Source organism: Brassica napus, unplaced genomic scaffold, assembly GCF_020379485.1.
Source record: "Brassica napus cultivar Da-Ae unplaced genomic scaffold, Da-Ae ScsIHWf_236;HRSCAF=403, whole genome shotgun sequence".
NCBI classification, from domain to species: Eukaryota; Viridiplantae; Streptophyta; class Magnoliopsida; order Brassicales; family Brassicaceae; genus Brassica; species Brassica napus.
In genome coordinates, this window is record NW_026015727.1 from 66579 (window position 1) to 79026 (window position 12448).

At 33.2% G+C, this 12448-nt stretch overlaps 3 protein-coding genes across 3 annotated transcripts; 2 read left to right on the forward strand and 1 right to left on the reverse strand.

Annotated features, from left to right (window-relative positions):
• The first annotated feature begins 2156 nt into the window (after positions 1 to 2156).
• Positions 2157 to 5176, forward strand: LOC106424013 (probable cytokinin riboside 5'-monophosphate phosphoribohydrolase LOG6). The gene is made up of 7 exons (XM_048773305.1): positions 2157 to 2391; positions 2755 to 2852; positions 2936 to 2966; positions 3072 to 3171; positions 4391 to 4461; positions 4551 to 4694; positions 4884 to 5176. The coding sequence occupies exons 1-7, from the start codon at positions 2251 to 2253 to the stop codon at positions 4908 to 4910; spliced, it is 612 nt and encodes a 203-aa protein (XP_048629262.1). The 5' UTR covers positions 2157 to 2250; the 3' UTR covers positions 4911 to 5176.
• A 266-nt stretch (positions 5177 to 5442) lies between these two features.
• Positions 5443 to 7637, forward strand: LOC106424069 (isocitrate dehydrogenase [NAD] catalytic subunit 5, mitochondrial). Its single transcript, XM_013864810.3, has 7 exons — positions 5443 to 5703; positions 5772 to 6092; positions 6168 to 6329; positions 6421 to 6495; positions 6634 to 6743; positions 6831 to 6903; positions 7179 to 7637. The coding sequence occupies exons 1-7, from the start codon at positions 5536 to 5538 to the stop codon at positions 7368 to 7370; spliced, it is 1101 nt and encodes a 366-aa protein (XP_013720264.2). The 5' UTR covers positions 5443 to 5535; the 3' UTR covers positions 7371 to 7637.
• Positions 7638 to 8604: 967 nt separating this feature from the next.
• LOC106424039 (indole-3-acetic acid-induced protein ARG7) lies at positions 8605 to 10937 on the reverse strand. Its single transcript, XM_048773306.1, has one exon. It carries the CDS (start codon positions 9093 to 9095, stop codon positions 8760 to 8762), a length of 336 nt encoding a protein of 111 aa, XP_048629263.1. The 5' UTR covers positions 9096 to 10937; the 3' UTR covers positions 8605 to 8759.
• Positions 10938 to 12448: the final 1511 nt, after the last annotated feature.

Genomic DNA, 12448 nt, shown 5'->3' on the forward strand with positions numbered 1-12448 from the left:
GAAGAACTAATATTGAAGAACTAACAAGAAGAACTAACGATGAAGAACTAAGATAAAAGAACTAACATCACAAGGCTTAATACTTATTACACAAACTACAATAAGAATAATAAGGTACAAAACGCTTTAAGACTCATCAAAATCATAAACGACAACTCAAGCTTCATATCTAAGTCTTTCAAACTTAAGACTAAAAAGCACAAGCTTTGAACCTGAATCTAAAATTGAAAAGAAAGATACATGATTTAAAGAAAACTAAGTACCTCGGATTGATTACTTTCTGCTTAAAGAGGTGGAATAGCTTGTGAAGTCTAACGATACGCATCAACATATATACGAGATGGACAAAGGGTTCCATCGATTTTTCGGGTTATGGAAAGGATTTCGGAAAGAATATACGGAAGTTGAGATTTCGGAAAGGTTTGGTTGTGATTTTCGCAAAGGATCTTGCGTATCTCGGTGTAATCGAAAGAGGGAAACAAAAGGGGGCTAGGGTTGTGTCTGAATGTCTCGATGATCTTCGGGTTTCGGAGGTAATCAAATGGTTCTCGGTTTTCAACCGAACCGAACCGACCACCATTACACCACGAAAACTCAAACCGTTTGATTTATTTAGAAGATCCGATACCGAACCAAACCGGTTTTATCGGATCGGTTTCAATGCGGTTGTTCGGTTCTCGGGTTATCTGCCCAGGCCTAACCAAAATGGGTCAATCTAATTCCCTAAAATTTTTTTTTCTAAACTAACCATAAAACAAAATTTAAACTTTATATACATATTTCAAATCAAAATAATAATTCAAATTTGATTTATATCAAAAATTGATTCAAAAATATACATATATTCAAAAATGGATTTTTACTAAACTATTTTTCAATAACCATTATAAAAAAATATTGTCAATATATATAAGAAAAATATAATACAAAGCCCAATTTGAAATACCAACTCAAATTATGGTTTTCATATTTCATATTAAGTTTTAAAAATATAATATATGTAATTATTTATATGATGATATGTATAAAATACTATTAATTATATGATTACTTATATGATGGTACATATAAAATACGATTAATTATATGATGATAAAATATGATATATAATAATGACTAGGGATGGGCTTTTGGATATCCATACGGGTTTAGTTCTGATCGTTTGTATTTTGAGTTTTCGGGGTCAAAGATTTCAGCCTTATTAGAATGTTTTTAAATTTTGGTTTGAGTTCGATTTGGATCTTTGCGGGTTTGGTTTGGGTTTGGATAACTAATTTAAATTATTTTTAAAGTCTTAAATCATTATATATTTTAAATTTCTCAAAATGTATAAATAAAATAATATATTACGTATAAATTTGAATAACATATGCCATAATACTTAAGCTTAACATATCAATTGGCTTGATTTAAAATTTTGGATACGAAATCAATAATTATTTTAAGTATTTTTGGTGATTTGAGTATACTTTAACTATTTCAGATATTTACTTTTGACTATCTATATATATTTTCAAGTATTTAAACCAATTTAAAAGTATCATTTTTGATGTTTTATATACGTTAAATCTAAAAATAATTAATATATATAAGTATATAAATCTATTTTTAGATAAATTCGGATACCCAAATACTTCGGTTCGGATCAGATTCGGTTCTCTAAATAACAAAATTTTGAATAATTAGAATATTTAATCAATTTATGTTTGGGTTTGGTACTATATCTTTGGATCGGTATCGGTTATGTTCCTCGGATTCATTTTTCCAAATCCTAATAATTACATGAAAAACAAATATCAACATCTTTTTCAAAATATACACCCGCGCGCCTGCGCGGGTCAAAATCTAGTTTGTATTATTGATGGGAAACAGAAAGAAATTCGAAACAACGTATGAATTGCTGTTTTATTAGTGCCAACTTATAGACCAAATAATAGAGAAATAGTGCTCCACTCGTGTGAGGGCCATTTTGGGATTGTGCTATCAGTTAGAATTTAGCTGAATGCAAAAATAAGCAAAGGCCAAAAAGTGGTACACACGAATGGCCACGTTTCTCACGTGCCTGATTAAACTCTCCAAAATATCTCTGAAAGAAAGAGATCCACGTTATAACAAAAAAGCAGAACGTAAGAAAGGATTGTAATAGAAGAAGAGAGAGGTAACCAATTGTAGTATTTGTCTATAAAAACAATTTCCTTTGACATCATAAGAATCAGTAACAAACTTAGAGAAAAGGTTTAGACTTTGACAATGGAGGATGCAGGGGAGAAAATTAGAGAGATGACAAAGGAACACAGTTCAAGGTTTAAGAGCATTTGCGTCTTTTGTGGGAGTAGCAATGGCAAGAAAGTTAGTTATCAAGATGCAGCCATTGATTTAGGCAAAGAATTGGTAAAAATATATTGCATACGATCTTTTTCTTCATGTTTCTTTTTCTTTCATTTTCACCTGTTGAGATCTCTTTATATTTTTTCTGGTAAAGAGATCTCTTATATATTTTTGAAGAAATTATTTATTTTTTATATATGCTATCAGCTGATCCGGCCATTTTTATAACGCTGGTATTTATATTTGTAAATTATTCGTCACATTCATCTGGTAGTGTGTAAAACAATTGCCTTTATCTACAAGAACATCATGAGGATTTAAAAAAGAAGATTGAGTTCTATAAAATTAGTGAAGAGTTTATACGTCAATTATTGTTTTTTAAATAGGGAAAAGACAAAGTTTAGGTTTCGAAACTTTGATTGTCAGGTGGCGAAGAACGTTGATCTTGTTTATGGTGGCGGGAGCATAGGTTTGATGGGTTTGATCTCTCAAGCTGTTCATGATGGTGGTCGTCATGTTATTGGGTAATAAATGGCACATAATTTACATCATTGATTTTTTTTTACCGATGATGAAATAAATGTATGTTTTTAATCCTATGATGTAGAGTAATCCCAAAGCTCCTCATGTTGCAAGAGGTACGTATTTGTTGACTTATTTATGAGAAAATGGGAGGAGTAATGATAATGGTGGTGATATAACTTATGCATTTTGTTAACTTATTTCTCACAAAAAAAAAAAAGATTACTGGAGAGACAATAGGAGAAGTGCGGGAAGTTGCAGATATGCATCAGAGAAAAGCTGAGATGGCTAAGAATTCTGATGCTTTCATTGCTTTACCTGGTAAATATTATCTGTTTAACCTCTTTCTCTTTTTTCTATTGCAATTAATATCATTTTGAAAAATTCAAAACATTTTTGATAATTCATTTGTGAAAACCTTGCCATTAAATTTTGAGTTACAAACAAAAAATTGAGTTACAATGAAATGTTCATAACAAGACATCCATTTTCCTTACGAATATATATGGATTCGGACTCACATGTTTACACATGTACTAACTAAAATACAATATGATGAAGTAATTTTAGCATTGTTATTATTGATAATTTTGGTGATGATCTCTATAAGTATGTTTCAAAAGTTAGTTTGAATTTAGGTTCAGAATTTCTCAATTATAGATTAAATAAACATACGTGATTGTTGGTGTTCACTGAATTTCTTGAAAGTTAATTAGTTAGATGTGTGGTGTTTTGTTTTTTTCCTACCTACATTTATGTATTTAGTGCTCTAATATTGTTTTTTTCATTATACATAACACTTTTCTTAAACACTTTTCTTTAAGAAGTGCGTTTAATGATATGTAACATGTGGTTGATATGATATATGGAAGATCCCAGGCCTCAAATAATTAAAAAAAATCACGATAAATAGCTTTAAAATAAATTGAATTTTCCTTTTGATCCATCAACATCCAAAAGCAGTGGAATTTATATGTCGACGACAAGGACACCTATTTCTTATCCAATCGGAAATATTTTAAAGGACGCACAAGTGATTTGATTTTAATAAACTTTAAGTAATTTTAGTTAAATTTGAAAATTTGGTATGATTTTTGTTAACTATTTTAGAATTTTATTTTAAATTAGGAGAATTAGATTTTTATTTTTATAATTAAGAAACTCTTTTCAAACACCCTAAAACACTTGAAGTATTCTAAAATCTACAATTTAAATTTTGTTCAATAATAGTAGATTCCAAAACACTTTATAAAATTAGTATTACCAGATAAAGTTAGTATACTGTTATATAAAGTTTACGAGAGCGAATATTTGGAGAGGGACAGATTGATATTATGTAGCAATTTGTAATGATCATCACTAGTGCACTAACCTTTGACCTTTGACTTTAAAAGTACCAAAGACAAGAAGAGAAGGAACTTATCATAATTCAGATGTTGACATATTAGAGGTCAAAAATGAAAAAAAGGGATGAACTATCTACCAAAAATTTACCATTCATGCCACTTTAGCAATTGAAACAAGTCCTCACTGTCATCAGGTGGCTATGGTACACTAGAGGAGCTACTTGAAGTGATAACTTGGGCACAACTTGGAATCCATGATAAACCGGTATGTAAATCGGGTTAGTTTGTTTATAAGACACATACTAGCCTTAACCGATGGATTGATTGATATAATGAGTTTCTTTTTTCTCGCAGGTCGGTTTATTAAACGTTGATGGATATTACAATGCTTTGCTATCCTTCATCGACAAAGCGGTCGAAGAAGGATTTATTCTTCCAGCCGCTCGACATATCATCGTATCCGCGCCAACCGCAAAAGAGTTGTTTGAGAAATTAGAGGTAAAACCGATAGAAGTTACATTTAACCCTAAACATATTCAAGTCTTGTTCTGGCCTAGAACTAATTTTGGTTTGATTTGGTAGTCAAGCCACTAAATAGATATGTAAACAAGTTTTTCTAATTGAAAATGCTAATGCAAGTCCAAGTTCGGTTTAACAATACTGATCAAGTTGATTGGTTTATTGCAGGAATACGTGCCTCATCACAACAAGTAGACACATCAAATTGAGACGAGTCATAAAGAAAAGTGTTGAAAATTTGATACTTTTTCGATGATTCACGATTGATCATTTATTATAAAAATCAAAGTTCGGATTGAAATAAAGAGCATACATTGTAAATATGTTTATCTGAAATTTTGTAGTATACTATAAAATAAAGAAAAATACTATAAAGTACGTATAAGTGCATTATGTTTTAAACTATAGTGAGTTTATATAAGTCAGGTGTAACTCAATACGCAAATGTTTAAAATCTTCTGAACCAGTTCTCACTGATGCTAAGGTTGTGTTGTATTAGGACGATGCAACATGAATTGTATGAAGTTCAATAAGGTGTCACATGTTATTTCATGCACAACAAGGTCAGTACAAACGTGTTTCATGTCTACTACCCTCGTTATTGGGCTGATACAGAAACAAATATAAATCGTTACTGGGCCTTAGTTTTCAAGCTCGTTCCGTTTTATATATAAGCGTATACACTCCCCGCCGTTTTACACCAATCCTTTAAGTAGAGACACTACGCAGCGTTTTAACGGAAGAAGAAACATTCGCCGTCTTGCAAAATATCTCATTTTCGAATAGTTTCGTCGCTGCGTCCCTTTGGTGCTTTGAAGAGATGACCATGGCAGCAGCAACCTTCGCGAAACGCCTGATCGGAAGCCGATCTACCTCAACCACAGCCACTTCCGTCGCCAGAGCTTTCTGCTCGACCACCACTCCAATCACCGCAACCATGTTCCCCGGAGACGGGATCGGCCCCGAGATCGCCGAATCCGTCAAACAGGTTTGAATCAAATATACGATTAGTCAATTGCAGTTTGATATAATCTGTTTGGTGATGATGATCCAAAGGTGTTCACGACGGCGGGAGTGCCGATTAACTGGGAAGAGCACTACGTCAGCGCCGAGATCGATCCGAGAACGCAGAGCTTCTTGACCTGGGAGAGTCTCGAATCCGTGCGTAGGAACAAAGTCGGTTTGAAAGGTCCGATGGCGACTCCGATCGGGAAAGGCCACCGTTCCTTGAATCTGACTCTTAGGAAAGAGCTGAATCTGTACGCTAACGTTAGGCCTTGCTATAGTCTTCCTGGTTACAAGACTCGTTACGATGATGTGAATCTAATTACTATTAGGGAGAATACTGAGGGAGAGTACAGTGGGCTTGAACATCAGGTTTTTTGAAATTTTTGAGGAATTATAAGTTTAGTTTTATTTTTTTTTATTTATGGAGTTGTGATGTTATAATAGGTTGTTAGAGGTGTGGTGGAGAGTCTTAAGATCATTACGCGTCAGGCGAGTTTGAGAGTTGCTGAGTATGCTTTTCACTATGCTAAGACTCATGGGAGAGAGAGAGTTTCCGCTATTCATAAAGCTAATATTATGCAGAAAACTGATGGTCTTTTCCTCAAGGTCTGCCCATTTTCTTATAAGGAGATCAAAGCTTTGATGATTATTAGTGCTGTTTAGTCTTTTTTACTGTTGTTTTATTTGTTTTTTTCAGTGTTGTCGTGAGGTTGCTGAGAAGTATCCTGAGATTACTTACGAAGAGGTTGTTATTGACAACTGCTGTATGATGGTAAGCTACGACTCCAAATTTACCTTTTTCAATTGGTTAGTGATCTAGCTTGCCTTGATGATTTTGGAAGCTAGTTTTCAAAATCACTTGTACTTTGACTTTGGAATATGTGACTAAGAGTCTTGAGATGCCCTGCAGCTTGTGAAAAACCCAGCACTGTTTGATGTATTGGTGATGCCAAACCTGTACGGTGACATTATTAGTGACTTGTGTGCTGGATTGGTTGGAGGACTAGGATTGACTCCAAGGTGAAACATAGGTTTCTTCATCTTTTTATTATTGTCTAATATGATTAATGAGCTAATTAGCTGACGGCCTTATTATCTTTGGCGCAGTTGTAATATTGGGGAAGATGGTGTAGCTCTTGCTGAAGCCGTTCACGGTTCTGCACCTGATATCGCTGGAAAGGTTGGTCCTCAAAACACTTGATCATTTAAATCTCATAGATACTCTCAGACTTTGGTCCCAACTCTGACCATATGAGAAAGTAGGATAAAAAAGCTGCTACGGATAAAATATTATATAAACATTCTATCAGTTATTTTATTGGTAGCATAGTCAGATGGTTAGTCTCCTCATGGGTTAATCTATGGATCCAGTGTTGAAAGATTATAAAATGATTTTCAAATTACCTTGTTTTTGGATATGCTGTTCTTATTGTGTTGGGGGTAAATGATGTACAGAACTTGGCGAACCCAACAGCGTTGCTACTGAGTGGAGTGATGATGTTGCGTCACCTGAAGCTGAACGAACAAGCAGAACAGATCCACAGCGCAATCATCAACACCATAGCTGAGGGCAAATACAGAACTGCAGATCTTGGAGGTAGTTCGACCACCACGGACTTCACAAAAGCAATCTGTGATCATCTCTGAACAATCGTAAAAAAATCTCAATTCTTTAACGAATCTTTCCTTTGAGGCTTGAGCGTTTATTAGCCTCTGAGATTCTTCTTGTTTTCCTCGTTTTACGATAAGAATAAAACAGGCAATTGCTTTTGAAGTTACATTGTTTCTTCTGCCTCTAAAACGTCTTTTAAAAAACTTAGATTCATAGCACAGAAACAGCTGTGTTGTTCTGTAATCAATCAGAAGAGTTTTGTTTTTCTTGCTTTAATATTACAAACCTGTCTATGTTCTTCACATCAAACTTGTTAGTATTATTTTTTTGACTGAGGAAAATAAATCAAAACTGAATGAAATGGCATAATTGCTCGGACTGCAAAAAAGCAGAGCCTGCCGAGAGAATGACTTTGTAGTCCAACACTAAAAAGATATAACAAAACATAAAAAGGAAAGATAATATTGTCGTTGGTGTACCCAACTCTCAGCTCTATGATTATAAACACTCAAACTCTGCACTCACCACTAAACCACTTGCGGCACCAACACAAGATCTGAATCTAAGCCTCTCTCTCTCTTGTCATATTCGTCATCATGGCTTCCTCTAACTACGACGGAGTCCTCCTCGGAATGAGTAACCCACTCCTCCATATTTCTGCCGTCGTCGATGAAGAGTTTCTCACCAAAGGAGAAGCTGGTTGACACTTGACACCAACGGTGCAGGTACTCATTTGATAACCCAACCAAACCTCTTACATTACTAGACAGAAAGTAACATGAGGATATTATAAGCTGATTCTTATCATCTTCAAGCAATTTTTCTTTCTTTCTCAGTAGTGATCTCAAACATTAGCTTCTCTTTGCCTCAAATTTACTCCAAAAAAAAAACATTAGCTTCTCAGTGTCGCATAATAATATGAATACTAACTGCCATTTTTGTTGACCTCACTCATAGGTGACAGCTTTTATGGGAGGATTCACGTCACAGTTGGTGAAAGAGATATCGATTGAGGAGTGTGTGAAGGAGGCTGGATGCTATGCGTCCAACGTGGTACTCCAAAGATTTGGCTGCATTTAATCTGACAAGCCTGACTTCAACTAAATTGATAGTAGGCCATCCTCAGTTTTGTGATATCTTCTAAATAAAAATAAGTATTTTTTATTCAACAAAAACTCTCACGACGAGTGTTCTTTTTGGCTTTTTTTACCACCCTTGTATTACCATAATCATTTATAATTAATATCATTAATAAAATATATGTCGAGAAAAAATGAAAAATATATCAATATATCAGCTACTAACTGAAAATGGCTCATATTACAAGAGTGTTCATTAATTCTATATAATATCTCGAAGGACCATCTCACATCAGCAAAAAAAAGAGAGACTAAACCGTAGAACATTGAATGAGAGACTCATCATCAAGACCATGAATTACGGGGAGAAGCGTTTTGGAGGACCTCAAGGAAGAGAGTTTCATCGCAAGAGATACAAAGCTTGGAATCTCCCGAAGTGAAATCATCGTACACTTCGTCTTTTGATTGATCAAGCAAAGCTCTGATGATGGGATCGTGAAGCAGCGTGATCTTGATCACGAATCTCTTGTAACTCTCCTCTTCTTTGCCTACGTACACCACTAGGTGTCCTTTTGGTACATCATGGGGTATATGAGGTTCCTCCCCAGCGGCCTTGTGCTTGGCTACTCTGGTAGACATGTGCTTCCATGCCTTTGTGATCAGCTTGCTCTTCTTCATCATGTTGTTAGAGAGTGAGATGAGAGAGAGAGAGAGACGTTTTAGCTGCGGGGTTAGTGTGAGATGAAATGTAAAGAGGTACTAGTGTCGTACGTGTATATATATACACAAAGTCACAAACATAGGTCCACTATATATTTTTGTGTATATATTACATGGATGAATAAGTACGGTTAATGATATGTTTGGACCATGTCGTCGTCTTTTTCAATAATACATTATCTACATTTTTCTTTTGATAAAGATCTACATTAGTTACTTATCCTGAACATTGTTCCATTATGTACTTATACTACCAAGAAATATATCAGATTAATATGTCGAACGTACGTTAAGATATATATCTTGTACATTAAATATATGTTAACCTGATTATAATAAGTTTTTTACTTTGTGATGATCGATGATATATATGATCAATTATCGTAATTTGAGGGATTGGTTTACCAGGACGTTACCAGGACGACTGTTAGTAACTATATACAAAGTACTTAACTATTTTTGCCTGGTGAGAGACAATTTAAATCGTACATAAAACATTATCATATCATATGACACCTACTTAAAATCAGAAACTAATACAAAAATTTGTGTCGTTTTTTATCAAGTCAACTACGGCCATGCTGTACTTTGACATACGAAATCGTACGAACATGCATCTTGCCCTTTCCCAATGGACTCACCCTTTAATAATTGCTTCACTTGGTTTATTATTTTGTCTTTTTAATTTTTATCGGCATGGCACATTGGCACTCAGCTATTGCGCAACTAAAGATAATATTAATCTATATGTGTGTGAGTTTGCCCATAATACACACAGGAGACCGTAAATGCTGTACACGCATCTCCGTTTATAGACAGGTATGCTTAATTAGTGGTAGACTCACTTTAATTAGGTTATTGTTCATTTTTAATCTTATTTTCAAATCCAATTTATAAACATTTTGGTACCATTTTCATTAAAAGTCAAACAAATAATGTTATTAATACAAGTCAGATGCGAACAAAACATATATATATATGCAAATATCTTCAATTGGTCCTACTTATTTCCAAAGTAAGAAATAACATAATCTAATATATTAATGATATAGGACTATTCTATGCATTGTCAACTAACTGATTTTGAGTTGAAAGTTCATACCCACAAATCGGGTGATTCATATAGTTTTGTTAATTTTTATTATCTAAATATTAAACAAATAACTAAACGCATAGACATAAATACTTTGGTTTTTGATAAAAGAGGAGATGCATTTTTCTTGAAGCTGTGAAAAACTGAAAATAGAGTGGGTCCCATGGCTTGATTAAATGTAGGAGAAAGATAAGATCTAAAAGAGATGACAGACGAGATAAGATTCTTGGACAAAGTGCAATTCGATTTGTGTAATCATCGGAAATGTGGAGTTTAAAAGCATATTAAATTCTAAATTTGTAAGATTATGATGTATTCATATAATATATACTCCACAAATTAAAAAGAAAATATTTATAAATTGAAGTTAAACTGACACTGTTATTTAATTCGAACGGCCAATTTGTTTAGTTGGATTTTAGTATTTTACCATTGTGGTGTGTCACTTGCAGTTACCAAAAATCAACTTAGTGCTAAAATATCACAATTATCAAACTGCTTAATGAATTTAATCCGAACCGATTTGTAGTGCTGGATTTCACCATCGTAATGTGTCACTGGTGATTACCAAATTTTTAACATACATGATACACCTATAGTATTGTATACATCATGGCACCATGGCGCAAGCATGGTTAATAGTGGCAAAAGGCTGTCTACCATTATCTACATTTTTATATATTTTTGACGGTCGATATATTATTACTTTTTGAGATTTCTTTTTATAAAATGAATATGGTGGATATTTTTTTAAAAAGAATACTGTGGATATCTAATATTTATTTAAAAAGATGAATATGGTGGATATCTAATATTTACGCATAACCGTTTGATATTTTACGAAGAAAAAATGTTATATTTTTTTACAATTTTTTATATCTAGGATTGTATACATGTAGTATGCATATGTTTTGTTACGTAGTACTACAATATTACGCATAACCCAAGTGGCCTTACGAAACTGTAACAAACAAACAAAAACAAAGTGTCATTTTCATGCATGCAGGATCCGGACATGGAGTTTTCCGTGAACAAATACCCTTAATTAAATTTTTCTTCAAACAGAAATAAGAATATATTTTCAAAAATTTTACCGAAAAATATATGTTCAAAAAGGCGATTTGTCTGTTCTTTTAAAGTTAAAATTAAGTTAAAATCTCCGGTGCAGAAAGCGTCCTTACTGCATGATACCACGATACAATAATTTGATCGATCCGTACTTTCTTGATTTCAGTACTAGTCAGTTGATTGGTCTAGTGTTATTCTCATGTCACCAAATCTCTTAGTGTAAATATTAACTTCCATGAAAGTCAGCGGTACAAAATATTACTCCCTCCCATTTTAATACTTAACCTTTTAGAAGAATTTTCTTTTGTTCCAATCCAAATTACATAAGTTATTAATTTTCTATGTAAAATATGTTAAAAATTTATGATATATGATCAATGATATTATGGTTAGAAGAATAATTAATTATGATTTTGTTTAGAATATGTAAGAAATTAATACATTAATAATTTATGTAATTTTAATTTATATGCACAATTCAAAAACATCATCTATTAAAAACGAATTGAGTAAAAATAATAAAAAAGAAAATGATATGAATCTTTGAAATATCTAATACTTATGTTATATAATTGGCATAAAATCATTATACTGATTAATAACTACATTTGGTTTGAAAATTCATGTGCACTCACACAAAAAGTTCATTTCACAGACGTTCTCTGTTATAATATCAGGAAAAAACAAAAACAAAAACAAAACAAAAAACTTTTAGTTACATTTTCAATTTCGTCGAGTTATAACACATGAATCACATCTATATTATTCTAAAATGCTACTGGAATATTTTAAAGCTGGCAGTATTCATTTTTTGTGTGTTGGAGATTCCGAGACGGCCAGTTTCATCCCCCCTAAGGGACAGGCAGGTGCTTCATCCCATAGCTTCTGCGTCTTTTTTTTTCTTTTTTGGACAAAGCTTCTGCGTCTCTCTTTAAGGAAACGAGAGATTATTATAAATTCATAATCAGCCCAACGTTCGGAAATATAGATTCATTCCTCGCTGTTCGACACTGCTACTCCACGTGCAATTTAATTGTAACCAGAAACCTACAAAATTTCTCTTGACGAAGGTTCATTGTGGTTAACTCACCGTCCTGGGGACATAAATATCAAAATCATAACGAGAAGAGTGTAGCAAAATGTGTAGGTAAAG

Bases quoted from the DNA above. Each gene is read 5' to 3' on its own strand.
- LOC106424013 (XM_048773305.1), top strand. From the start codon at position 2,251: ATGGAGGATGCAGGGGAGAAAATTAGAGAGATGACAAAGGAACACAGT. The intron at 2,967-3,071 runs GTACGTATTTGT...AAAAAAAAAAAG, and splicing joins AGCTCCTCATGTTGCAAGAG to ATTACTGGAGAGACAATAGG. The intron at 4,695-4,883 runs GTAAAACCGATA...GGTTTATTGCAG, and splicing joins AGTTGTTTGAGAAATTAGAG to GAATACGTGCCTCATCACAA.
- LOC106424069 (XM_013864810.3), top strand. From the start codon at position 5,536: ATGACCATGGCAGCAGCAACCTTCGCGAAACGCCTGATCGGAAGCCGA. The intron at 6,496-6,633 runs GTAAGCTACGAC...GATGCCCTGCAG, and splicing joins TTGACAACTGCTGTATGATG to CTTGTGAAAAACCCAGCACT. The intron at 6,744-6,830 runs GTGAAACATAGG...TCTTTGGCGCAG, and splicing joins GGACTAGGATTGACTCCAAG to TTGTAATATTGGGGAAGATG.
- LOC106424039 (XM_048773306.1), bottom strand. From the start codon at position 9,095: ATGATGAAGAAGAGCAAGCTGATCACAAAGGCATGGAAGCACATGTCT.